General features: G+C 36.1%; 3 protein-coding genes across 6 annotated transcripts; 1 reads left to right on the top strand and 2 right to left on the bottom strand.

Annotated features, from left to right (window-relative positions):
* Positions 1-1818: 1818 nt before the first annotated feature.
* On the bottom strand, positions 1819-4771 carry LOC113057875 (malignant T-cell-amplified sequence 1). Its single transcript, XM_026225432.1, has 6 exons — positions 4593-4771; positions 3933-4085; positions 3735-3832; positions 3447-3580; positions 2949-3016; positions 1819-2328 (listed from the first exon to the last, which is right to left on the bottom strand). The coding sequence occupies exons 1-6, from the start codon at positions 4601-4603 to the stop codon at positions 2247-2249; spliced, it is 546 nt and encodes a 181-aa protein (XP_026081217.1). The 5' UTR covers positions 4604-4771; the 3' UTR covers positions 1819-2246.
* A 698-nt stretch (positions 4772-5469) lies between these two features.
* On the bottom strand, positions 5470-15942 carry LOC113057873 (cullin-4B-like). The gene is made up of 20 exons (XM_026225429.1): positions 15047-15942; positions 12513-12628; positions 12325-12428; positions 11980-12049; positions 11756-11829; positions 11469-11631; positions 10818-10907; positions 10422-10504; positions 10263-10330; positions 10039-10157; positions 9740-9932; positions 9512-9616; positions 9309-9419; positions 9111-9196; positions 8907-9014; positions 8702-8815; positions 8425-8530; positions 7555-7727; positions 7328-7480; positions 5470-6625 (listed from the first exon to the last, which is right to left on the bottom strand). The coding sequence occupies exons 1-20, from the start codon at positions 15507-15509 to the stop codon at positions 6530-6532; spliced, it is 2595 nt and encodes an 864-aa protein (XP_026081214.1). The 5' UTR covers positions 15510-15942; the 3' UTR covers positions 5470-6529.
* Positions 15943-16943: 1001 nt separating this feature from the next.
* Positions 16944-25897, top strand: lamp2 (lysosomal-associated membrane protein 2). 4 transcript variants are annotated; one of them, XM_026225440.1, is made up of 7 exons: positions 16944-17094; positions 18767-18880; positions 18926-19194; positions 19314-19451; positions 19913-19967; positions 20329-20499; positions 24176-25897. In XM_026225440.1, the coding sequence occupies exons 1-7, from the start codon at positions 17049-17051 to the stop codon at positions 24325-24327; spliced, it is 945 nt and encodes a 314-aa protein (XP_026081225.1). In that variant the 5' UTR covers positions 16944-17048; the 3' UTR covers positions 24328-25897. The 4 variants fall into 4 exon arrangements, with proteins under 4 accessions (XP_026081225.1, XP_026081223.1, XP_026081222.1 ...); XM_026225438.1 differs by having other exon boundaries at positions 16947-17094; positions 18767-19194; positions 24653-25897; XM_026225437.1 differs by having other exon boundaries at positions 16948-17094; positions 18767-19194.
* Positions 25898-26267: the final 370 nt, after the last annotated feature.

Genomic DNA, 26267 nt, shown 5'->3' on the forward strand with positions numbered 1-26267 from the left:
TTGAATCCCTATGCTGTTCTTTAAAGCCTTTTTTTCTGTTGTTCTTCTTGTTGATCCTCTTTATTTTTTCAAAATCTCTTTTAATAACTTGTTTTATGGCACATTTTGCTCAATTTTTTTAATTTCTCAATCACGTTTATATTCATTTTTTTTCTCTGTCTTCCGTTTCCAGTTGTTACTTCATTTCTTATTTTCAGTCTCTACTTTCATGTATTTAATTATTTAATTATATTCAGATTTTTCCTCATTTATTCATTTCTGTATCTCCAGTGCTCATTTTCACTCTAGAGAAGGGATTTTGACTGTACTGGACATTAATTTACAATCTTTTTTTTCCTTTTTCAGCTGATCCATTTCTGTCTTGTATTTGGTCCTTAATTTCTCCGTTTGAGCCTAAATTTTTCTCTCTCTCTCTTTCAGGATTTTCTCAACCCACTTCTTAAAAGACATTTCCGTGTTTTGGTTAAAAGGAAAAATATTGCTCTTTATTGGATGTAATCATCTCTATAATTTTTTACAAGTTGAGTAACTTGAGTTCTGTCTTGTTTTTCTCTTCGTTTTTTACCCTAAACCTCACAAACTCCCTTCTTACTGAATGCATGTTCCTTTCGAACTTATTTTAAACTAGAATAGTGTTTCCTGTTGCACTCTTTCCACATCCTGTCCTCCCAATCAGCACAATTCTCAAACACTCCAGCTCATCTGGGAATCAAATTGCTCAACGTCAGGAATTACTATTGACACAGATTTAGGTTTGGTGTTGTTAAACATGAGTGTCCATGAGATTTAAAGATCCAGGAAAAGATGTATTTTTGAGCATTACTGTGTAGAATGTCTTCCAAATTTCAGGAGAAAAAAATTAAATGTATAGGGATATTTCAGCTAATTCAAAGTGCAAAAATTGTAATTTGTGTCCCCTCAAAAAAGTGCCTTAAATCCATGGCTGTTAAAATGATGGAATAGGTCAAAACTACGCAAACATACAGCTCATATGTGAGAGCAGCAAAGTGCTATTACTGGACACAGCAGCAAAAAGTATAAGCATTATAAATAGTTTGTGTTTCTGGTGTAACCAAACTTTATTCATCTTAATTTAATGCTATATATTGAGCTGTAAACTCCATGTACGAGATAAATAACTGAGGGAAAATGCACTGTTGGTCAGCTTCACCTAGCGTGCAGGCGTGAATTAGCAGAAGACGTCAATCGTTTCATAGAATAGAATTCACTCTCAAAGGGGAAAATTGAAGGAATTCATAGTTTTATAATGTTATGGATTTATGATAAAGGCTTAATATATTTACAATTGTAGAAACTAATTCTAATGTAGATTAAATACAGTGTAAGACAATTTTTTTAAGTTTCTGTTTATGAATGCAAAATAAAGCCATTATATATTGACGGTTATTTCTAGCCTGACTTGACTAAAAACTGTGGCATGAGAAATAAACTAAGAAAATGACAAGAGGATCAAATAACTTTAGACTTAGACCCCCTAGGCCCCTACTATTGGTTTCTGTTCCCAGATAATACACAACCTGATCAATCTGAATGCTTCGACTGTAAATCACTTTGGTTTCCCTATATTAGTTACCTTAAAATTAATTTGAGTTTCCTTATGTGCTGAGATGAGTTTGTCTTTCATAATCTGGTTAGATTAACTTTCTGTAACAGTCAAATCTCTCTTTATTTATTGGGACATTAACATTTGCCTTTTGTATTCCATATGTCCATAAATTGGATGTGGAAGTAAATCCCATAGAAGTAAAGCAACAGAGAAATGTGTGTTTGCAAAAGAAACAACAACTCCACATGGGATTCTTTGAGATACATTGTCATTAATGTAAGTTTACTGCTTTAAGTGCAAACAAAAATATTAAAAACGAAGAAAACATATGGTCTAGAAATGCATATGATACAGAGTATTTAATGGCATGTGTTGTATAACTCATCTTTTGCAAGTAATTTCGTTTAAGTAAATACCAGATGATTTCTGTCTTGGGCAACTGAGAATTATACACTTGTTTAAACAGGCTTTAAGCTGCCATGACACAATTCAGCTCTCACTGTAGCAACAGACCATTTCAGTTTGGATGACTTGAATGCAGGTTTTATTTGTGCATTAAATTAGGGTCGCTTTCAAAGCTTTCGGCATGGTACACAGTTGAGTCCATTCATGTAAACAGTAGATGGGCAGCCTGGTGACAAGGGGTCCGAACGATTCCAGCACATCTTCTCATCTCTCATTACTTATACGTCTTCATATGCCACAGTCCATCATTCAGATAGTGAACGTTCTCAATTCCAATTCCCTTGTTTACTTTGCCTCTGTTCAGTGATGTGAGACAAGAAAATATTTTTAAATGAAATGCACTTCTCTTTGTTATATTTTAGTTTTCAATAACCAATTAATTGTAGTCACAGATTTAAACTGATGCTGATTTATTTATATTGATTTCATTCATTATTTCTTCTAACAACTAAAATAATTTTATACATGATGTATTCACACCACAATCGTATGGAAGCCCGTTTACACCAATAAATAAAAAATAAAGGAAGGTAATTGAGCCTTATCTCAGAATTGCAAATTTGATATTAACTCGCAATTGTGAGTTAAAAAGTTACAATTGCAAGTTATAAAGTTGTAATACTCGCTATAGAGAAGAAAAAAAGTCAGAATTGCGACCTTTTTATCTCTGATTTTATTTCTCGGAATTGCAATTCGGAGTTTTTTTCTTCAATTTTGACTTCATAACTCACAATTGCAAGTTTATATCTCGCAATTCTGAGAAGAAAAAAAAAGTCAGAATTGTGATCTAAAAAGTCAGAATTAACTTTTTTTTTTTTTTTTATTCAGTGGCAGAAACGGGCTTCCATACAATCAAGACTACAGACATTAATTGTGTTTTTTATTCAGAGTCCAGGAACTGCATAAAATCACTTACATGTCATCTGCAGACATCTTCATGACTCCCACACAAAGCGCGTGCTGCTTCCCTTCTGCCATTATGGCCTGAAACAAATACTTAAGGACAACATCTTGTGATCATCAACACACACCAGTCAACCGCTTTGGCAACTACCTGAAATAAATGGATTTAAGTTGAAACACTAAAATGACTAAAACTGAAATAAAAATAAATGAAAGCTAAATAGAGATGTTAAACAAAAATGAAAGTGCAGAACATAACTTTTAAAACAAACTGAATTTAAATAGAAAACCAAAAATATACATTTAAAACATAAACTCATATAATCATATATAAATAATATAAAACTGATAATAATTACATTATCACAGATTGGAATTGACAACTTTTGGATTGAACTATTCCTTTACAATGAATCCATAGGATTAACTCATTAAGTGGGAAAAAACATACATACATACATACATACATATATATATATAATTGAATATAATACAACAGTTGGAAAGATACGACTACTGTGTCTGTTGCAGCAGGGTAGAGTTTGGCTCCTGGTGATGTGAGGCCTGGGCACATTATATTAGCTCCACTCAGAACAAATTTGATGGCTCCTTTATCTACTTGTTGGTGTGGCAGAATGAAGGGATCTGAAGAACAGACACGTGAGTAGCAGCCATTAGTCTGACCAAAGGAATAAGTCGTCTCACTTAGTAAAAGAAGTACCCTTCTTGCACCCGGCAATCTTTTCTGCAGAGAAACATCTTACTGCTACTGATTTGAAGTATATAAGTGCTGACTTACATTTGTGTAGAAGTCTGAGGGTGGGATAGAAGGGTCCTTCTCTCTGTCTGAAGAAGAGTAGCTCTCCGTTTACCGTAAGAATTTCAATATGCTCATGACTGGAATCATAAAATATCACACACCTCAGATGTAAAATGAGTAACTCTCTTAGTTCTGCATATCAGTAAGCACTGACTTTATATATAGTGCAACTCTTACCATCTCACAATTTTGACAGGGTCCTTTTTGGGCATTATCTGGTTGAGCCAATCATCGATGTTGGGAAACTGATCTAACAGCTGATTCTTTATACCCTTAATAACAGATGTCTTCAGTTGAATACAGTTTGAAACATTTTCCTTTTCATCAAATCTATTAAGAGAGAGAGAAAAGGAAATCATCTAATTTAATGTTCAATACCTGCAGAGTAGAGGTCTCTGTAATATTATAATTTTATGGTAAAGTATGGTAAAGAAATTAGTCTAATATAAAAGTCTCATATGACAATTACCATCAGTTGTTCAGTTTTTATAATAAATGTAAACATACAATTGAATCAGTATTTTTTATTTTTTTATTAGAAGTATCTTGGCAAAAATTAAGTATTAAAAAAATACAGATGGATAATTTCTAATGAACCATGAAAATCAGCTGACAGAGCAAATTAGCAGAGCAGCTAAACAGGTTGCTGTCTCGATACAGAATTAAGGGCAAATATTAAGTTACTATAGCATATAAACTGATAAGCGTGTGCATGCAACATGTCTTCTATTTCTACTGAGAAGCCAAAGCTAATGGGTTACTGAAACAATACATTACTGCAACAATGCTAAGTTATGTTCGCTACTATTTATAAGGTTGACAACGACTCAAGCTTACTTTTTAAACATCCTTGCAGGTCGTTATCCCTCACTCTTGTCCTCCGATCTGTGTGATCTTACAGTTCGTAACTGTTAAGTTTTCTGAACCAAAAAAACCTAAACATTCAGAAGATGTGATGAACGGACTCCACGCTTCACTACCGCAGGTGATTCCGGTTTACGACAGTGGTAAATCTTTTACGGCAAGGAATGGAAGTACAGTATGACAAAATGATGCTATCTATTTTGCTATACATAAAACAAATACCAAACTTTAGTCGCTAATGATAGTCAAAGTGAGTAAAAAATGTAACTAATCCCAGCATATTAAGACAATTGTTTTGCATTACACCTTTCCCAGAAATGTTTAAATATGCACCAATTTGCGTACATACCCAGATCAGAAGATTGATAAAGTAAAAACGGCAAAATATAGATTGGAGTAATTTTTATGAAAGAGCTAGTTAAGTGAACATTGAGGAAAGTGCATGAGTGAACAATCATTGAGAAAACTGCTTTTTTTTTTAATTATTATTATTATTATTAATTTCCTTTCCACAAGTCTGAAAGCAAATGTAACTGAAGCAAATTAGTCCAAAAACCTGAAAATTTTATCATTGCATAAACAAAGAAATGCCTAAAGAGTATCGTCTTATAATCTGAGCCAACTTTGATATCTACCATAAAATATACACATATATATATATAAAAAAAACAACGTCAAGTTTTGTGTGGTTATTGGTTAGAATATCAATGTATTTTTATGAAAATAATGATGTACTGCTAGTTTATTATGTCTAAGGATGCTTTGGTCTATTCACCCACCCATTATCTAGACTTAATTTGTCATGGAGATTTTTCAATGAAGATCAAATAAACTGATTAGAGGGACAAGATCATGGAAACACATACAGTTGTTTATTCTGAGGCAATAAAAACGAGCATACTTTTTCCAGACACTTGGACGAATGTCCACTTAAGTATGATTTCTCAAAACACCACTGCCGAAAACTCCACAGACCGATCCAGTGATGCCACACAGAGGAGCTTCTCAGTATACGGGTCTAATTCAGAACTTAAGGGATATATAAACTTGGAAACACTAGAATGTTAAAATGGTGCTGCTGTGCTTGTTCTGAGTTTTCGGAGAAAGAACGCAGTTGCAATGTAGTCGAAAGTGTCAAACATCAAAGTTGTGTGTAAAATGTATATACAAAATAAACAAGAGGAAGAAATGTGAGATGATGTAAGCAGGGAGGGGAAAAGAAGGAAGATGTACAAGTTAGTGTTTAGCAGCGTTAACATTCCTACAAACAAAACAAGTGCTTGGTTTTATCTAATGTTGGCACATACTGTGAAATTTCCAATCAGCCACAATTGTTCTACTTCTCAATAAATCATTCACAAAACATAAACTGCTTGTGACCAATCAGCTGAATCCTCCTTTTCCTTGTACAAACATTGGCAAAGAGAAAACCTGTTATCAATGTTCACACACTTGGTACCCAATGTGACACCGACTGAACAAACGAGTCAAATACAGTGAATGTGGTGTTGGTTTTCTTTGCACAGGTAATACATAAATATGTTATGTGATATTTGCATGAGTAAACGATGAGAAAAACAAAAGCCATGGAACCAAGTCTGAAAATAAATACCTTTCTTTTTTAAGCTTGGGAGTGTCCAATTCTCAAAAGCATTTTAACTAAATCATTTTGTGTGGTCTTTTCTTCTAATTGAGAGAAATACAACTTACGCTACCCTGTCAAAGCCATGAAGAGAAAACTGATTCAGTTGTTGGTCACTGGGGTGAAGATGTTAAATTGAACAAAACTCGGAACAAGGGGTTCCATGTGCTAAGGGAAGTAAACAACGTCACTGAGAACAGCTTCCTCCTGTCATTTCTGCCATCCCTCATTTATACCTCTTATTCTCACGCTCTCTCTCTCTCTCTCTCTAAGCCACATAGTTGTATTGATTGGGATTGTCCTTATCCCTTTCCATGTAGTCCCTGTCAATAAGTGACTCTATCCTCTTCTTCAGATCAGCAGGCTGCAAAAAGACGAAACAAAATTTAGTCGCAATGGCACATGTTCTCTGCTGTGAGCACAGTGAATCTTGGGTTTATTCTCAATTTTAGTGACATTGTGTACATATTGCTCATATTATATGAAAACTTAAGACTAGAGGGGTAAAATAATGCATTAACTATGAATAATTTAACTAAAATCTAAATGACTATGAGAAATCCCTTGACTTTGATCATAATTATTTTTGCCAAACATAATTTGCATTAAAATTCCATATTCTTTATTTAGGCATCCCATTTTCCAACCAGCTGAATTTTGTCACTTGATCTTTCAGAAATCATTCTAATATGCAGATTTTGGTGCTCAATAAAGATGATCAATACTTTCTGTAACATTACAAATGTCATTACTGTAACTTTTGATCAATTAAATGAATCCTTGCTGAATAAATAAATAAGTTGATTAATTTTCATTAAAAAAAAAATGCTTGGACACACAGCGATTGCACAACATGCAATTAAAAATACTCTTATTGTAATGCACAAAGCAGTCACACAGTACAATAAATATTAGTAACAGAGCACAAGACTTGTTGAAGTATTCTAATTCTGTTTGACTGTTCACTTGCACTTTATGTTGTGTGCACAGTCTAGCAGCACAACATCCACAGTGAAACAGCTCCGTTAACTGTGAAACCAAAACGTTGGGGCAACCATGACCTCACCTTGACTGGGAATTTAAGTTGGTTGTACACCTCAGACACCAGAAGATTATGGCTGAGAGTTTTCCTCATCTTCATGATTCGAACAATTGCAGCATCGATTTGGTACTGACGATCCTGGAAGACTCTCTCTGTAGTGCTGGCTTGCTCCTCCACCTGTGATGTACAGCAAAGAGCATGAGACTTTCACACAACATCAACCAAATGATAGGTGTGTGCGGGGACAGTACCGTTTCTTTCATCTGGATCTGGTTGATTTTAATCCTGAAGAGTTTGTGTTTGAAATCATCATTACAAGAGAACTTGTCTCCGTCCTCCACGTCTTTACTCTTGGGGGTTTTGGTAAGGACACGCGCCTTCCCACAGGCCAGTGACTGCAGAGTCCGCCTCAACTCACCGTCCTCTGCGAATGTATTCGTATTTTAATTCACTGGGGGTTCTTTTGTCAAATTTGTTAAACATTTTGGAAGTTTGTAAATGTCTGTGGGGTTTACAGGCTTTCTGCAGGTTTGATGAAGGTACATTTAAGGAGTTTTTAAAGAACTTTTAAAGAAAAATAAGCAATAAATTGAAGCGAACAGTAAGTCAATATGTTCTCTAAATATAAATGTATAAGGAGCAAACAGAGCTGTATTAGCAACTCTTCAAAGTTTAAAAATACAACTTTCACAAAAAAAGGCTTGAATAGCTCAAATCCCAACCTCTAGAATATGGAAATCACTTTTACTGTACTTCTAATCACACTGCAAAGAAGTGATGTTTTCTTTAGCATTTTTACCTTGTTTTCACGTGCAAATGTCTAAAGATTCTCATATCAAGAAACATTTACTTGAGAAGCAAGATTGCATGGGTTAAGAATTCTTGTTTTCTGTGGAATTCATCTAAAACAAGAACTGATATCTGCCAATGGACTCAAGATTTCGTATCCCATTGTTCTTGATCTAGGCATATATTTGTATGATTTTAGAGTTTTAGAATTTTTAATGCCTTAATTTGACTTTTGAGGACCCACAGAAACCCTAGTTTAACATTGAATGCAATAGTATCTCTTAAAAGCAAAAATAAATTGTAATGCATTTGCTTGTCACAAGTATCCATACCAATGCCTGTAGCCAATTTAATATCCTCCAGAGAGAACTCCTCTGCTTCATTAAACATCAGCAGGACTAACGTTTGAAACAGGGAAACCTGCAGCTCTTTTTTGCCCTGTGAATAAAAAAAATTATATATATATATAGCCATTTCCATTTTTTCTGAGAAAACTTTAGAAAAGAACGTTCAGATTGAATTATATACACACACGTTTAACCAGCTACTAACAGTCTGGCATTCAAGCTCAATTGCTTTTTACAAAAGAAAATTAAAAAAGTGCATTACCTCTTTGAATTCTGCTTTTAAAACGCAATGTCCTAACGTCGACTGCCACTGTAGTTTCCGTCCACTGTGTTTGCCCAGGTAAAACGTTTTGAAAATTTCTTGAAATCTTACCATCTGGAGAGTGAAGGGTATTAAAAAAAGGTTATTAATGTCATGTTTAAAGGACAAGGGAACATCCCATATCTCAATATTCATCAGAACAGACCTCTGGAGGCAGATGTACTTCCATGGGGACGTATGTTGGCCAATAACCCATAGTGAGGATGTTCACCGTCAACTCAATGTTCCCAGGAATATTTTGGCATTGCATGTGCTGAGGTGCAGATTCAAAGAAGAGAAATTTGAAAGATGTAATTAGACAAGATAAGAGAATGTAAATAATGCCAATAAAAATAAAAGCTCTCCTTACCTGTTTGAACTGCACCATAATATCTTTTGACAGCTCCATGTCTTTGAACATTCCTTCCAACTTACTGGTAAATGCAGCGCCACATTCTACAAGAAAAACACAATTCGCCATTTTTTACTTCACAGTCTGTCAAAACCTCTGTGTTAATGAGGATGTGATGTTTTAAGAATCAAACATAAAAGTAGAAATGTAATTTACCATGCTTCAGTTTCGACAGCATTGATTTCTCAGCATCTACAGAGGCACTCTTTCCGACTAGTAACCTCTTCGCCAAATCTTTCTTGTAGAAGGCCTCAAAAACATCTTTGCCTTAAAAGAGAGATGAGAAAGTCTATGAAGCTTGGACGGATGTTTAATAATTGAAGGTCTTTAGAACAGAGCATTAAGTTTAAATGTATTACCATAAATGAACCTGAAGATGATCATTATCTTGTCCAACATTTTCTCGAGTTCCTCATCAGTTGCTTCTTTGTTCCCAGCACGGAGCTTTGAATCCACATGTTTTGCTATAGCACATAAATTTGCAACATTAGTGTATATTGATATGTGTCTTGATCCAATCAGCTGCAAGCTCTCAATCAAACAGAAACCCCTGAAGATTGCTCAGAAAATGACATTTGTGAACCGACCTATGAGCTCTGCAGGTTTGTTCGGCCGTTTATTGATGTAGGTCTCGAAGGCCTCCTTCATGCCATTAACAAACTTCTCATTCCTCATGAAACACACATCAATGATGTGATCGACTTTATCCTTGAAATCCAAAAGCTCCTGGACCATTGTCTTGTCTTTCTCTGGGTTGATGACAATTGTGCTTCCAAAGGCCTGAGACACAACAAACAAGACTTGTGATATTGAATGCGCACATTTAGAACTGTTGGGTCATGTTTTTTTATGAAAAAAAAAAAATCTAGATGGGTTCTCTGCACACCTTGATGTACTCGATCCAGTGCTGGAGAAGCACCTGCACGCCTCCCTTCACACGACTGAAGAGCTGGTACAGCAGAGACAGATCCTGAATACGGTTCTCATCCAGCAGGTTATTCAAACCTACAGAGTGGTAAGAAAACGATCACTTATGTGAAATTTTGAGGACGGTTAACCATTTGAACACCAAATACAGTATCAATCATCTTCATTTGTAGAAGGCGATACCTTTCTGAAGTATTGCAGGGAGGTGTTCTCCAAGCAGCTGATTTTCTACTTTGGCAATGAGACTTTTTCTACAAATAATAAAGAAATATATTTTTGCCAAAATAACTAAATAACTATACTTATATAATAATGCAAATGATATATTTTCTGCATACGTACTGTGTGCTCTGGTCTAGGTATGTAATGACTCTATCTGCCTCCTCTTCCAGACGTTTGTTGACATGATGGAGATACTCTGGCACCTGAAAAGAAAATATTTGTTCAGAATAAATAACTGAAATGTTACTATCCTAAATGGGACAGAAAAAAAAAATAATTTAAAGTACGATTCTTTCATTTCTATGTTTCACAAAAACAAAACAGCAGCATATCTTTGTAGGGGTGTGAATAATTTTGAAAAAAAACTAAGGGCGATGACACTTTAAAGATTTAAAAGAAATACAAATCTAGACTGTAGCTAATTTCCACTTAATGAGGAATGCCAATCATTTATTTCTCACAGAATCAAAATAAAACAATAAAACCAATACTTTGTTCCCCTGATGTGAAACTAACCTCTCTTTCTTGCATGAGTCTCTGGCCCTCTGCAGCATAAAGTCGATTTGTCTCCTCCAGAAAGCGATCTTCGAATGAATCCTGATAAATCTGTCATTAAATGAACAAAGGTGTGATTACAACAACAATACTAACAGGTTTGATCACACAATTTAAGGCCTGAATGATATCAGGGATCAAGATCTTACAAGATTTGCCATGGTTTTGTTTAATCTTTCATTAATGTATGAATGCAGAATAACAGCTTTTTCAACTGAGACTAAGTGTAAAGATGCAAATTACAGGATGAAGCATAATGTTGATGCTTAAATATTTCACACTCATCCATCAGTTTAAGAAAATAAGTTGCTACAATACAGACACTACCATGGAGATAAACGGGCCATGTAATTTGAGAGTTTAACTAACCAGACTTCTTTTCTGTGTAATGTGAATGTTATTGGGTTTACTGACTTTATACAGACATGCCACTTAAGCAAGCAATAAGAAACACCAGTACATTGCTTACGGTTGGTAACCATGTTTTTTACAGTAAAAAAAAAAAACTGAGGAGCAAGTCAAAATTATTCATATTATTAAATGGTTATGCCACATGCAAAATAAACCCAGATACGTTGGTTTGAGTACAACTGAGAAAGCAGGTGAGCTAACCTGCAGATCTGAGAGCATGCTCAGAAGACTCCTCAGGAGACTGCGGTCTACAGCCTCTCCACTCCGCTCTCTCTCAATAAGAAGCAGAATCCCATCGATTGTCTTACACTGCACCTTCAGGTCGCTGATGATATAGAAACGAAACAACTCCAAGCCCATGTCCCTGACGACAGAACACAAGTGTATCTTTAATCACCAGTGAACAGCAAAGCAATGGTAGTAAAAAAAAGACAGCAAATGTGACAGAGCCTCTTTACAAATTCTTTCGGCAAAGAGTGAAGACATACCAGATTGATGGCAGCATTGAATTTTGTAAAACATATGTGCGATCCAAAAACAAAAATATACTCCTAATCATGATCTAGAAGAAAAGACAGTGTTTTTGTATTAAAAGCATTTTGGCAAACAAGTAAATAACTAGATATAAGAACATTTAATAAAAAGGTCAACTTACAGCCTATTTGAAATAAATGTACAGACAATAGGTCTAGAGTCGACTAACTTCACTAACCATTTGTCTGCAGTGATCTTGCCAACATTTGTCTATTTTCTTGAGGAACAGAACACTGTCTAAGGCATCCGTAGAGCAAGAGTTAAGAAATGGTTTCATATGACAGAATTTTCCCTTATACATTTATGTTTTAAGAAATACATGATAAAAATTTTTTTTTTAAATAGTGTCATATATATATATTTTTTTACTTTAAATTGTTTCTAATAACTATCATGTCTGATGGGCCATTGTTTCGCTTCATGAAAAAAAGAAATACACATTTTCATGATGAGCCCAGATGCATGCTCTTCACTTTAACTCGGCAAGAAACTGCATATAAATTTATAGCAAGGAAAAGGATATTCTCTGAACTGGTCAATCTGAGCCTTGATATGGTCTTCACAGACCACTCGGAGCTGTTTATAGAGCTTGGCAGATATCTTATGGGAGCACAAATTTTCAACAGCCTGAAAAAACAAAAGGGAAAAAATAGCATTAGATTCCATGTATAATAATACTAAATGATCAAACAAATATTTACATAAACCTACCTGATAGAGCTCTTCTAGGTTGTACTTTATTGAAGTGCTGTTCTGTATGGCCTCTACTGCCTCCTTCAGCTTCTGCCAGGTCTCATTCGTGTAATTCTCCGGTAATTTGGGCTTTTCTGATGTAACATTATAAGAAAAAAAAGGATACTTAAAAACAGTTATGATGCGTAAGAAACAAAAACGGATTACGGTTTCAATGAAGGTCAGGTTTTGATATGGTCTATACAAGTGATGTGCCATCATAAACAAATGCACGTTACATAAAATATATATACAAGTTCATACAGATAAAAAGCTGATCTCACCGGTGACAACAGCACAGTATTTTCTTTAATACAGCAGTTACTAAAGTGATTTACTTTCATTCATGCATTCAAATACACAAAATAACGCTGAATTTAAAAATTATGGCTACTAGGACAAAATTTAAAGACTGTGTGGCAGTCTGTGTGGCATAATGTTGATCACCAATTAAAATATGAGTTTAAGAAAAAGTTAGCATGTATAAATTACAGTAAGGACATTATCATGGGGTAAACTGGGTTAACATGCACTTTGAGGGTTTAAAAGCAGAAATATTATTAAGCTGGTATGTTTGCTAATACACCTTCATACTTCTTTTAAAATGTGTTTTGGTATTCGTATCGTTTTGCTTCATAACTCACTGTTTTTGAGTATATACCATCATGGCCAAAAGTTTTGTCAGTGACATGCATTTTGTGTTTTGCAAAATTTGCTGCTTCAGTATTTTTAGATCATTTTACAACATGTTTCTATAATATACTGAAAAACAATTATAAGCATATCATAAGTTCTAAATACTTTTTTTGCCCCGACAAAAAAATATAATGGGTCAATATTTGCTGACCCTTGTTCTTCATAACCTCGGCAATCCGCTCCAGTATGCTGGATATTAGCATCTGGGCCAAATCCTGACTGATGACGATCCATTCTTGCCTTGTTAGTTCTCAGAGTTGATCACAATTTGTGTTCTTCTGCTTGTCCACTCACCTTTTGAGGACTGACCACAGGTTCTCTATGAGATGGAGATCTGGGGAGTTGCTGGCCACGGATCCAAAATGTCAATGAAGTGATCTTCAAGCCACTTCTTTAATCACTTTTGCTTTGAGACATGGTGCTCCATCATACTGAAAAATGCACGATTCATCATCAAATTGCTCATGGATCTGTGGAAGAAGTCGCTCTTGCAGGACGTTCTGATACCATTCTTTATTCATGGCAGTGTTTTTGGGCAGAATAAATAAGAGCCCACTCCCTTGGTTGAAAAGCAAACACACACAGGGAGGGTCTCTAACATTTTATCTGTATGTTACAATTTCTTCTTCGAACAACCAATTTTCCAGCTGTCCCAAGCAGTCGGAAGGGACCTTCATCAGAGAAAATAACTTTGCATCAGTCTTCTACTGTCCAATCCTTGTACTTCCTGCAGAATTTCAGTATGTGCTTGGTGTTTTTCTTGGAGAGAAGTGGCTTCTTTGTTGCCCGTCTTGACACCTGACCATTGTCCAGAAGTCTTTGCGTCACGGTGCTGCAGATGCTCTCGCACCAACCTGCTGCTGTTCCTGAACAAGCTCTGCACTGATGGAGACACGATTCTGTAGCTGACTCCTCAGGAGAAGACGGTCCTGGCACTCGCTGGTCACTCTGGGGCGTCCTAAAGACTTCTTCACTGCAGTCGGACTCAAACCTCTCTCCTTGAAGTTATTGATGATCCAATAAATGGTTATTTCAGGTGCAATATTCTTTGTGGCACTTTCCTTGCATGTGAGGCCATTTTAATGCAAAGTGATGATGGCTGCACACGTTTCTTTGGAAGTAACCATTGCTAACAAGAACACAATGATTGTACATATGTTGTCTTAGAATCAAAAAGGTTTTTTTTTTTTTTTTGGTGAAAGGTTCTTTTTTTTTCTTTTTCTTTTTTGGCCAATGAAGCTTTTAGCAATTATTTAAAATGCATCTGATCCCCCTACACAATAATCTAAATAAAACAATGTGAATGAACACCACAACAGTTTAAGCAGCAAACTTTGAAAAACAAAAATATTTTGTCACTGCCAAAACTTTTGGCCATGACTGTATATACACACGCACACATTAAAAAAATAATTAAATATAGAATTATAACAAAGAAAAGGATGTTTACATCAGTTAATAATCAAAATGAAAATAAACTATTGAGTGTTTCAATTAATCTCAATTCATTGTTGTTGTTTTTTTGCTTAAGTAATGGAAGTTCCTTAAAAAAAATAAACGCCAGTTAAATAATAAAGTCTATATATAAGTGTGTGTATATTTATAAAGCTGGTCTCAACACCCTGACAGCAGCACTTTTCCTTTTCTAAGATGGTTACTGGAGTTGCTTCCTACTGTTTTAGATGCTACGCATCATTTCTGAACATCGCAGGTGCGTTTAGCCAAAATGCTGCATAGGCTGGCAGCTCGCTAAGTTTGGAGACACAGCACAAGATGTTTTCAGACAAGACGAAGACGAACTCCGATTATTCACCTACCTTTAAAGTTCTTGATAACAAGTTTCTTCGCAGCACCGGGTTTGCTGTTGGAGAAGGTGGCGGAGCCCGCAGACTTGGTCAGTCCGTTAGCATGATGCCCGACACCTCCGGACAGGAACACATTTCTCGCCTTTGAACACGATTCTGCAGAGTTACATGACTCCTCGGCCATCTTCACATCCAGTCCGATCAAATCCAGCGGGTCCTCGAACCTCAACTTCTTCTGGATGTGCTGCTGCTGCTGCAGTGGACTGGAAGAGCTGGACGTTGTGGAGGAGGAATTACAAATGGCTTTAGGAGACGAAGATATTGAATCAATGTCTTCCTTCTCGGAGCTGTTAGTTTTCCTCTTCTTAGAAGCCGTTAAGCTAACGTTACTGTCGTTGTGAACATTAGAAGCTGCCGGTCTGGGCTCTTGGGCTGGCGGTGGGGGATTAGGGGAAGGTAAACCTGTTGGAAACATGAAAAAAGAAATACCAAATCAAATCGCTAATCTACTAATGCTACGATCCCGGTGAGTGGACGCTTTCTATTCCTCGGTCTCGGTCGGGGAAAGTGCAACCTCGCGGCTCCGAGTAAGAATTAAGAGGAAAAAGAGGATAAAATGAGAAGTGCAGCCCCACTTGGACCCTTCTCTGTTCTTGTTATTGCCAGCAGAGGAAAGATGGTTGAATACTGCTTCCTCTCGCTCGAGCACACTCTTGCGCGCTACACAAAGTCCGTTAGATCACAAACTGATTTTTGCCGAGAGCTGTGTGCGTTAAAGCATTCTGCCTGACGCTGTCTTTCCGCTCGGTAAATAGACTGGTATTTTTGGTTTGAGGAAAAGTCCGCGGGGAAATAGTAACTTTTCTAAGAGGCGACGATGACCCGCCGGAAGTACTTCCAACCGTTGCGCAGCTGCTGTTGAGGCGCTTTAGTAAAGCGCGAGGCCTGACGTTCCCGAGCCTCCGCCAGGGGGCGACAGCACATAAAGCGCAAGCCAGCCTCCAAATACTGTTGTGAATATCCTCCAAGCTAAAATTTATTTTGTATTTTTTTATTTTTTGTGCCAAATTTTATCATGTTTATTTTTACTAAAAGGTTTAATTATATTATCCATAAATGTCTGGTCAAGGCCAGTTGTCACATTTAATGGGGCAGGATGTCAAATGGGTTTTAATTAATTTTATGGTTAACTAAATACAATTTCATTTATGGTTTAATTTTGTATGTAAACTGCATTTTATGCCATTTAAGTCGTTTTGAGAATGAAAAATGTTTTAATTTAGCTAGAAAATATGTATAATGTGCTGTATAATAATCATGTTTTGCTGTTTTTAACAGATTTTATTATAATTATTATTATTATTATTATGTCTGATTTTTGTACTGAATCCAATAAGGGTCAATTTGACTACAACTATAACCATCACACACAGATTCCCGGTGGTGGATAAAGAACTTGAAATCTACACTTAAGTAAAATTATAGATATCTTACCAGAAGCTAATAAAGTCTCCTTACTGTTTAGAATATTACTTAAGTAAAGGTTTGTGACATTAAATGTACTTAAGTATGAGAAGTATATTTTTAGTCTCAAACGCATTGGAAGTAAAAGTACAAGTTAATTTAAATAGAAAAGGAGCAAATTAATATTAATTATTGTTCTGTTCACAGCTTTAGCATCTACACTGTTCAGTTTTAACTCTTTCCTTTAAAACCTTAAATCTTTTCATAGCAAATATTTTTAGTCTGTATGTTTTAATTTACTAGACCAGTCGTCTGCTTATTTATTGCGCTCTGAAACAGGAATAAACAGCTTTGTAGGTGATTTACTCACACGCAGGTTTGGTGAATAAAGAGTGCTCGTGAACTTAATGCTCGTGCAGGAGGAGCTCGTGTCACATGACGTGATGTTATATGAGTTTTGAGCCTCTTCTACTGTCTATGGTTAGAGCTGCTGCTGAACCGGGTCTCACTCACTCACCGTCGGCGAGCTCAGAATTAGACACCCGTCGCGATGGCTGTCCGCGGTTGTGTGACCCTGCTCTTTATTCTACTGAGCGGTACGTACGATTGTGTTGTTGAGGGTTTTATTTCAGACGGTGTCACATAACAGAAACCGATATTAAGTTTATTTTTGGAAGGTTATCGCAGGCCCAACAGGAGCGCGAGAGCCTGTTAGCATTAGCATTAGCGTGAATTCTAATCTACGCCAGTAGAAGATTGTTAGATAACCAGAGAGATTGTCGGCTTGTGGGATAAACATTTACCGTCCTTTCATTGTTTTAAACACTTTTATACAATTCAGGAGTGATCAATAAATTAACGTACTTAAATTCGTTTTAATAGACGACTTGTGTATTACCGTTAATAGACTAGTTTGCTTGCTAACGTTAGATTGTTTGCGAATTAAAATGTAAAACAACTTCGGCTGAAATATGTTTAGGGGGTGTTCAATATAGTGTATAATTTTGTAAAATTAAATAAAAAAACAAAAACCTCTGGCCGTTTCTCAAACTAACGTACTTGGCAATAATTGGTGCAAAATTTGAAGTTTTAATGTCCAAAAATGCTGTCTGGTTTAGTAGTTCACTTGATTTTCAGACACAACCGGTGTGATTCAAGCTGTAATAAAGCCAGCATATCGTTTACTTTAGTATTAACTGCAGTGTGTGAAATAAATCTCATATTAGTTATAACCACTGGTCTACATATGACTGGTCTAAATATGTCTCTATAATAGATCAGTGGTTATAACCACTGATAGATCAGTGGTTATAACGCTTTTCAATGGGTGTTGAGACAGACTGACATTCTGTGTTAATATTTTCAAACACTCACTTTGACATTTCAATAAAAAAAAATGTAATATATTTTCAGCGAAAAATGGAAGTAATGCCATTGATTTCTCTCACTTGACACGTTCAACCTCAAAAGCATGTGATCCTGAAGCGCTTGTTCAGTGTTTTTTTTTCTTCTTCTTTTTTTCTTCTCATCCACCCTTATTCATAATCATGTGATGGGTTTGTGTGTGAAGCACCAGGTTAATGATTTCATCAAACCACAGGACAGGGGACAGTCACTCACTGTGATTCTTTAAAGGCTGGTGTACTTTACACAGCACTTAAAGTCTGAATAGTTTTTAAACATAACAGCATACTCTTGACGACTTTGCAAATGGTTACAAAGGAAAAAACTGGGCGTTGTACACCAAATGACTGAGGATCACACTACCAGACTTTCAAGTCATTCTGAACTCCGCAAACTCAAGCAGAAACATGTGCCTTCCTGCTAAGAGATGCATGTTAAATGAGAGCAACATGAGTTCTATAATTGGTCCAAAATATCAAACATGTTTAACTTTTGACTGGATGGAATCAGTTTGAAGAAAGAAAAAAAAAATTAGAGTCTGTGCCCATCACACAGTATGTGATTTTCTGTGAAATCTGTCAACTCTGAATGCCTAAAATTTGTAGACTGGCTTTGACTTTTGGAAACTAGCATCAACTCCTGATTGCAAATTGAAAAGCTGCTGTATTCCAGCCTTAATCAGTTAGGTCTTAGACAAAAACTGCTTCCAGTTAGTCAGGAAGGAAGGTACTGGAATGTGCTTGGGTTGCTGTTTTTATTTCCTTACTAATAGAGGTGGTTGAAAGGCTGTGGTGTGTCCGACTAGTCTTTCACTTTTTTTTTTTAATGAATATGAGGAAATAACATTATGCTTCCACTGTCTAGGTATCGTGTATGCTGATGTTCTTGTGACTTCATCAATACCTGCTGCTTCAACCCCCTCCAAACACACTTCAGCTGTGACTACCCCACTTCCAACCACACATCACAACACAACTAATTCCACCACAGAAGCGCCAACTACTCCACATCACAACACCACAAATTCCACCACAGAAGCGCCAACTACTCCACATCACAACACCACAAATTCCACCACAGAAGCACCAACTACTCCACATCACAACACCACAAATTCCACCACAGAAGCGCCAACTACCGCACACACTAATGCTACAACAGCCCCAACTCCTCCTCCAACATCATCTCCTGTCCCCAACCCAACTGTTGGAAACTACAATGTCAAGTCAGACAATGACACAGTCTGTCTTTTGGCAAAGATGGGTCTTCAGTTCAGTTTCAAAATGAGTGAGGTAGGTACAAAAGATCTGTACAGAGGAATACAGGAATTGAAAGTTGTTTGATTTCACTCCTAATTTCTTGTGATAAGCTATTGCCACTGCTACTCTTTTATTATGTTCTTGTTGTTTAGAATGCCAGCTTCCAGACTCTTAATCTTGACCCGAGTCCTAATGTAACAGAAGTGAATGGAACCTGTGGAAGTGGTGGCAGTGACTCTTCCCTTGTGCTGAAGTCAGATGAAATCACAGTTCATTTGGTCTTCACAAATGTAAGTCTTTAAAGAAAAGGGTCAAATATTGAGTGGATTAAGTCCATTGAGGTGAAGAGGTGGTAAATGTTTTGGGTTGGTCTTTTTTTGCAGTCTATTGGTAAATCATTAATGTTGTCAATTTTAATGCATTGTATCTCTCTTGTAAGATCGGTTTATGCCCAACTTAGGGTTAGGTTTAAGAATGGACCCTAGTTCAGTGGATTGTACTCTAGTTTAACAACACACTGATTAAGCTGACTTTAAACTGACTTAAAAAACTGACTTAAAAGTTGTGGAAATTAAATGATCTAGGAACTTTATACAGTGCATGTCTTTGTAGGAATAAGTATGGAATCTAACCTGATTAAGGTTGATGGGTTGGCATTGGACCATCATGCTTGTTCGTGTTTTTTTTTTTTCTAAAAATTGTTTTTGTACATTTTCATGAAACTGCCAGTCTGACTGTTTGTTTCTTACAGGTTTCACAGAAGTTCCGTCTACATGCTTTGATGCTCTCTGTTAATCTTACAAATGGTAAGGGATTTTTAATGTAAAAAAAAAAAAAAAGGTGAAAATGAAATGCCTGAAATCTTTTTATTCTCATTATTTTCTTCCCAAGACAATAACAAGGCAGTAACAAAATTCTATATTATTGTCTAAATGTGTATATAAAAAAAAAAATCAAGTGAATGTAGGCATTACAATATAAAAAAATATTAATTTTGAGGTTTGCTAAACATTACACTTAACGGTATTTAATGCTGGTTGCTTTAGATTAACAGTAAGTGAATGTTACATTTTGAGGTACTCTAAATGTCAAGACCTGTATCCCTAATGGGGTGTCTCATCTCTTATCATGTATTTATGTCCTGTCTTCTGATTATCACCTCAACAGGAAATGTTTTCAATGCCTCCAATAATAATTTGTCTCTATGGGAGGCATCTGTCGGAAGCTCCTACATGTGCAAAAAAGAGCAGAGTTACAACATCACTGACAAGCTTACCATCAACACGTTCGAGCTACAGGTGCAGCCCTTCGCAGTCCAGAACAACAAGTTTAACACAGGTATATATTTATGTTTGTGATGCTCAAGAATAAATCTGTGATCATGACCTCTTTAGAGGTAATTATACAGCTCATGTATAACTGGACTTTGTCCTTTAGTGATGTACTTCATCAGCTACTTTTCTACTCGTACTACTGCTCAATAAGCAGTGCTTTCCAGAGGGGTGTGAAAAGCCACTTTGCTTTCCAGTACTTATTATGGTTCATTTTGAAGCTTGGGTACTGCTTTCATGCATCTATATCTGATAAGGCCATGGTTTCCTGTGATCATATCAGATGTGACTTGCTACACCAAGTTCACTGGAAGTAAGATGATGAATATGAACAAATTATATGATGACACAGAAGGATTAATGGCAGTCTAAAAATGTCCTGCCAAATTGGTCCTGATAGCCGAATATGAGTTATGAGTTTTAAATGTCGAAGTCTTAAATGTGAGGTAAGAACATGATGATTCTTGGCAACACTTCACAATAAAGTGACATTTGTTAACGTTAGATGACCGTTTTAGTTTAGTATACTTCTAAAGCATTTATTATTTTAATGTTAATTTCAGCAAATTTCATCTAATGGTCCTGAGCTAATATAAGCTAAAGGCGGTCGCACACCGGACGAGACGCGCCGCGTCGCGTCGCGCCACATGTAGGACAACTCGACGTATCGCACACTGGACGCGCACATTCTATATGCGTGAGCTCAATTTCGCAGCAAGATGGGAGAGTTTTAACTTCATCTATTATTTTAATTTTAAATATATGATTTTAATTGATAAAAGCTGAGTTTTTAACGTTAATTAATGAAAAGAATCTGTGTTATTATAATACGTCTGTTATTGTTTTGTTGTATCTGTTGTCTAGGCAACTGTGCTGCTGAAAACGTAACCAAACACTTTGTAATGTTTTATTTGAATGAAACAAGTGTGCTGTACTTTAATTTCAGTTTCAGTTTATAACATCTGGGTTTTTTAATATAAAACTATGCGGATGGCGCTCTGTGGCGCGGCAGAAATTTGAACAGCGTTCTGAGTCGTAGCTGGGCGCCGCGGACAGACGCCGAATGGCGCCGCCGGTGTGTGTACTCACATAGAGAATAATGTGTTCGAATTTTAAAGACGTGGCGCGACGCGACGCGGCGCTGCGCTTCTCGTCCGGTGTGCGACCCCCTTAACATTAATCGGTTGTATTTTTATTAACTAATGTTAACAAAGATAAATAAATCCGTAAAGTCTCATAGAATTAGCTCAGTTTTACCAGATTAAGTGTCTGTGATTTATATTAAGTTTGTGAAGTGTTGAGAATGTCTGCAGTGGTGTAGCAGCTTCATTTTACATTCATTCATGTTCTCTTTGTCTGCAGCTCATGAATGTTCAATGGATGACACCAGCCTCTTAATCCCAATCATTGTTGGTGCCGCTCTGGCTGGTTTGATTTTCATTGTTGTGATTGCATACGTGATTGGTCGACGAAGGACCTATGTTGGATATCAAACACTGTAATGCAACAAAATCACAGAATCAAATCCTGGGTGTTTTAAGGGACACTCAAGCCTGTTCCTGGACCATTGTAAATATAGTGGGGTTTTGTGCAGTCTCAATTGGCAATTGGCTCATGGCCACGGGACTTTCAAAACTGCAACATTGAAAATCTAAAGATATAGTGGCTCTCCAGGACCAGAGCTTCCTATTGTGAAGTTTGTAAAAGCACCACAAAATTGTGTTGTGAAGTAAGTGCATGGTCTCTTTGGGTTTTGGCTTAAAGCTCCATTTACAGTTACAGTACCTTGGTATTTGGTTGAAAATATGTAAGAATAATAGTATCATGGGTTGTGGCCAATTTAAAATGTAATCGCTTAATATCAGACCATGCACTTGCTTCTCTTAGACATTCCTTTTAATTGTTTTGTTTTTCATTTTGCAATTAATTTAGCTCATTTTAATTTGTGCCCATCAAATCTATCATTACTGTGTCCACAGCTTTAAACTGAAACTGCTTTATATCACCTGTCTTGCAGCATTTGGGTTAAATGTTAAAAGAAGTTCCATAAACAAGTTGGTACTCTGCACTATAGTGACTGGATAGCTAACATTTATTAACATCAGGTGCTTTCGCATCAGTTTGGTTGTCCTATATTCAGAGCAGAATCTAAACATGCTGGACGGCCCGTTCAAAAAATTGAAATTCTAGAACAGGAAAACAAATGCTTGAATGTGTAAACTACGTTACAAGTATTTAAAAAATGCAGACCATTGTAATAGATTTCTTTTTTTTTTCTTTTTTTTTAAGTGACATTTAGTGAAGCATAATGCAAAGAAATGCTTACTGGCATTTAAATGCTTTTTAAAAATGTGACCCTGGACCACAAAAGCAGTCTTAAGTCGCTGGGGTATAATAGCCAAAAAAACATTTTATGAGTCAAAATGATAGATTTTTCTTTTATGCCAAAAACCATTCGAATATTACGTAAAGATCATGTTTCATGAAGATATTTTTAAAATGTAAAACCGTAAATATATTAAAACTTAATTTTTGATAAGTAATATGCATTGCTAAGAATACATTTGACCACTTTAAATGTGATTCTTGTCAGTATTTGGAAATTTTTTTTTTTTTTTTTTTTGTGCACTCATATTCCAGATGTCCAAATAGTTGTATCTCAGACAAATATTATCTGATCATTATGAACCATACATCATTGGAAAGCTTCATTATTCAGCTTTCAGGTGATGTATTCATCTCAATTTCGAAAAAATTGACACTTAAGATTGGTTTTGTGGTCCATGGTCACAAATGGTTTTGGTAATGTTTGGTTACCCTTTATTGGGGGTTGAAAAGGGACTATTAATTATAAAGCAGCTATTCTTCACAATTTAGAATTATTTACATCTATTCTAGCCTGAAAGATAAATTGTATGCTGCAAGATGACGTTTTGCACCTGTTTGAATAATCTTTGGTAGTGGCTTTAGATTTTTTTTTTATTATTAGACATGACTTGTGTTTTCAGTTGCAGAGCCTTTTCAGAAAAGTTCTTTGCTTTCTCTTATGTATTTATGTTCTTATCATACATTATGGCTCTCTGGGTTTCACAGATTCTTTTTTTCTTCCCTTTTCATTTTCCAGTGAATTTTTCACGTTATGCACTATTCTAATTTAGTCTATGCAGCACCCACTCAGACTCTTTTGTAAATGTTTGTTGTTTTTACTATAGCCAGGACAAATTAAACCTTTAAAACTGGTCACTGATAATTTTGTGCCTCGCTTAATGCAGTTACTTTTGCTTGCCATTCAATCAGTTTCATAAATAACTTGTAAAATAAAGATGGATCTATTTTACTTTTTTTTTTCTTTTTTTTCTGAACATACCTGTGTGACCGTTTTCTGCTTGCAGACTTGTGAAAAGGGATTCCTTATCTGACTGCTCTAAATATTTAATGTGTTTCATGAGATTTGGTTGTTCTATTTTGCAATGGAATAGCTTTGTTTCAATGGGCTTTTAGATGCAATAAAAGGTGAAAGACGATTGTATATAACACTAAAATCAGTGTGGGCCATCTTTTCAGTAAAAAACTGTCATGCAAATGGTTAAAGAATTTTGTTTCATATAGGTTTCAACTGCAGTTTGACACATTCTTGCAGTTTCTTGTTTTGTTTTTCCCTCATTCATTCTTTTTATTTTCAGCTGAGGATTGCGTCGCAGATGAGCCTGATAACTTCATTGTCCCTATAGCGGTGGGAGTTGCCCTGGCTATCCTCATTATTATTGTCTTACTGGCCTATGTGATCGGAAGAAAGAGAAGTCAGACCTCTGGCTATGAGCAGTTTGATTCGTAATATTAATCTGAGAATATGAATGCATCCATGCAAATTCTGGCTAATCTAGCAGTATTTCATGAATCTAATCATTTCAGTTTATGTGCACATAAATTCTTTTGAAACAAGTCTCATTTCAAATATTTTATTGTATTCCCCTTCCACTACGTTATGTAACATGGTGATTATAAAGTAAGCCTGTATGGCACAAAATACAATGCTTATTCTGCATCGATCTGACTGAATTGTGAGTCCTGTTGTGATTAACAAAATCTTTGGAGTGCGTAACGGTACTATGTTCTTTCCACAATCACTCACCCTCCCTTTCTTTCTCCCTTTCTCCCAGCGGAGGAATGCTTTCTGGATTCTGATTTGAGTTTTCTTGTACCTATTGCTGTGGGTGTGGCTCTCAGCTTCCTTATCATCCTAGTGCTTATCTCTTACCTGATTGGCCGGCGGAAGAGTCGCACTGGTTACCAGTCCGTATAACAACCCAAGCTGCTACCATCTTGCCTCTAAACCCGCCCTGTCCTTTTACCATTTATACTTTCTCCTCCTCTCTCTTCCGGTCCTGTTGGCTTCCTCTTTTGCTCTGCAAGTTGCTCGACCCTCCTCATCTGCCAGCACTAACTGCTGATGACACTCCTATTTCTAACACATTTGATTGCACAGTTATAGCATTACTACATAATTATATCTCTGAGCTCTAATAATTTCCTGTGTATGATTTAAACATTTTATGAATGATGTGGCATATTTCAGCTTGATCACTCTTGAAGCAATGTCAGCCGGCATGATTCACTTGTAAGCACAGGCTGTAAAAATCTACTGGCATTGCTCTGTATGTTAAATGCATGGGGAAAAAATTGTGCTCTATGGATGATCAGTTCTGAATGTTGTGACTTATTCATGTAAACTGTCATCATGAATGAATGATGCAGTTTTAGAATTAAGAATCTTTTGAGTTCATTAACTATTGAATGTAAATGCTCAATTAGTTCTGTGTCGTGAATCAGTTGTTGCCTAAACTATAGGGGTGAAAAGTATCCTGATGCATTTTCTTAATCGGCAGATCTTATGATAAGTCACAGTATTGCACTAAGCACATTGTATTATAAAGGGACACAATTTAATTTTTTTTTTTTTTTTTTTTGACTTTAACCAGCATTGAACATGAATATTTTGTAGATCATGCTTTAGTTGATTTCATAAGGTCCCTCTCAGGGAATGTTGGAAGTGTTATAAAAGGCCTATTAGTACATGGGGTTTGTGGATTTAGTTTGTCATTTCTCTGGACACAGGAATACAATGTACAAAATACACCATTTCTAAGACCAAAGCTACAAGTTCCTGTGTATTTTCTGTCTTTTCTGCTTTGCATCATGAAAACACTAACGTGTCCGAACCAGTCCATTTGTGTACAATTTAATTTTTCTTAAAAACCCCCAAAGGATTTATTGTTGTACTATAGTGTGTCTTTTAGTTGTTTCTTTGTTCCTTCTCTATATGCCCTTGATGTGTTATGTTAAGAATGCTGGTTAAAATTGGGAAGAAAAAAATCAATAAAATGGCTTTTATTTTATTTTTTGTACAGTAGTCTTCGTCTCTCTTTGTTCTCTTGCCCTGACCTCTTTTTGAGAATCTCAGTACAGTGCTGATTTCACATTAGACCTGTGGCGTTAAGTAACTGCAGTTTTACACAGTTCACATGGTTTCAGTTATAACCTCTAGCTTCCACTGATGGACTCTGATCAGCAGTGTTGCTATAAAAGTTACTGATGTCATAAATTCTGCCTCTGTTAGTGGAAGCATCTCACTTTGACCTGCATACCACGTATGCCTATTACTGAATGCACATAACTGCATTGAAGTTTGAATGTAGTGCTGTTTTTTTTTCACCATCTTAAGTGACCATCTTAAGCAATTTATCATTAGGGACAATATTATGCATTTCACAACTG

The sequence above is a fragment of the Carassius auratus genome, chromosome 39 (assembly GCF_003368295.1).
Source record: "Carassius auratus strain Wakin chromosome 39, ASM336829v1, whole genome shotgun sequence".
Taxonomy (NCBI): Eukaryota; Metazoa; Chordata; class Actinopteri; order Cypriniformes; family Cyprinidae; genus Carassius; species Carassius auratus.

Bases quoted from the DNA above. Each gene is read 5' to 3' on its own strand.
- LOC113057875 (XM_026225432.1), bottom strand. The intron at 3,581-3,734 runs GTAAGTCAGCAC...TCTGTTCTTCAG, and splicing joins CCTCAGACTTCTACACAAAT to ATCCCTTCATTCTGCCACAC. The intron at 2,329-2,948 runs GTAAGTGATTTT...ATCACTGAACAG, and splicing joins AAGATGTCTGCAGATGACAT to AGGCAAAGTAAACAAGGGAA.
- LOC113057873 (XM_026225429.1), bottom strand. From the start codon at position 15,509: ATGTTTCCAACAGGTTTACCTTCCCCTAATCCCCCACCGCCAGCCCAA. The intron at 9,015-9,110 runs GTAAGGAGAGCT...TCTGCACCTCAG, and splicing joins TTATGGTGCAGTTCAAACAG to CACATGCAATGCCAAAATAT. The intron at 6,626-7,327 runs GTGAGGTCATGG...GTCTTTTTGCAG, and splicing joins AACTTAAATTCCCAGTCAAG to CCTGCTGATCTGAAGAAGAG.
- lamp2 (XM_026225437.1), top strand. From the start codon at position 17,049: ATGGCTGTCCGCGGTTGTGTGACCCTGCTCTTTATTCTACTGAGCG. The intron at 19,452-19,912 runs GTAAGTCTTTAA...TGTTTCTTACAG, and splicing joins TTCATTTGGTCTTCACAAAT to GTTTCACAGAAGTTCCGTCT. The intron at 19,968-20,328 runs GTAAGGGATTTT...TCACCTCAACAG, and splicing joins CTCTGTTAATCTTACAAATG to GAAATGTTTTCAATGCCTCC.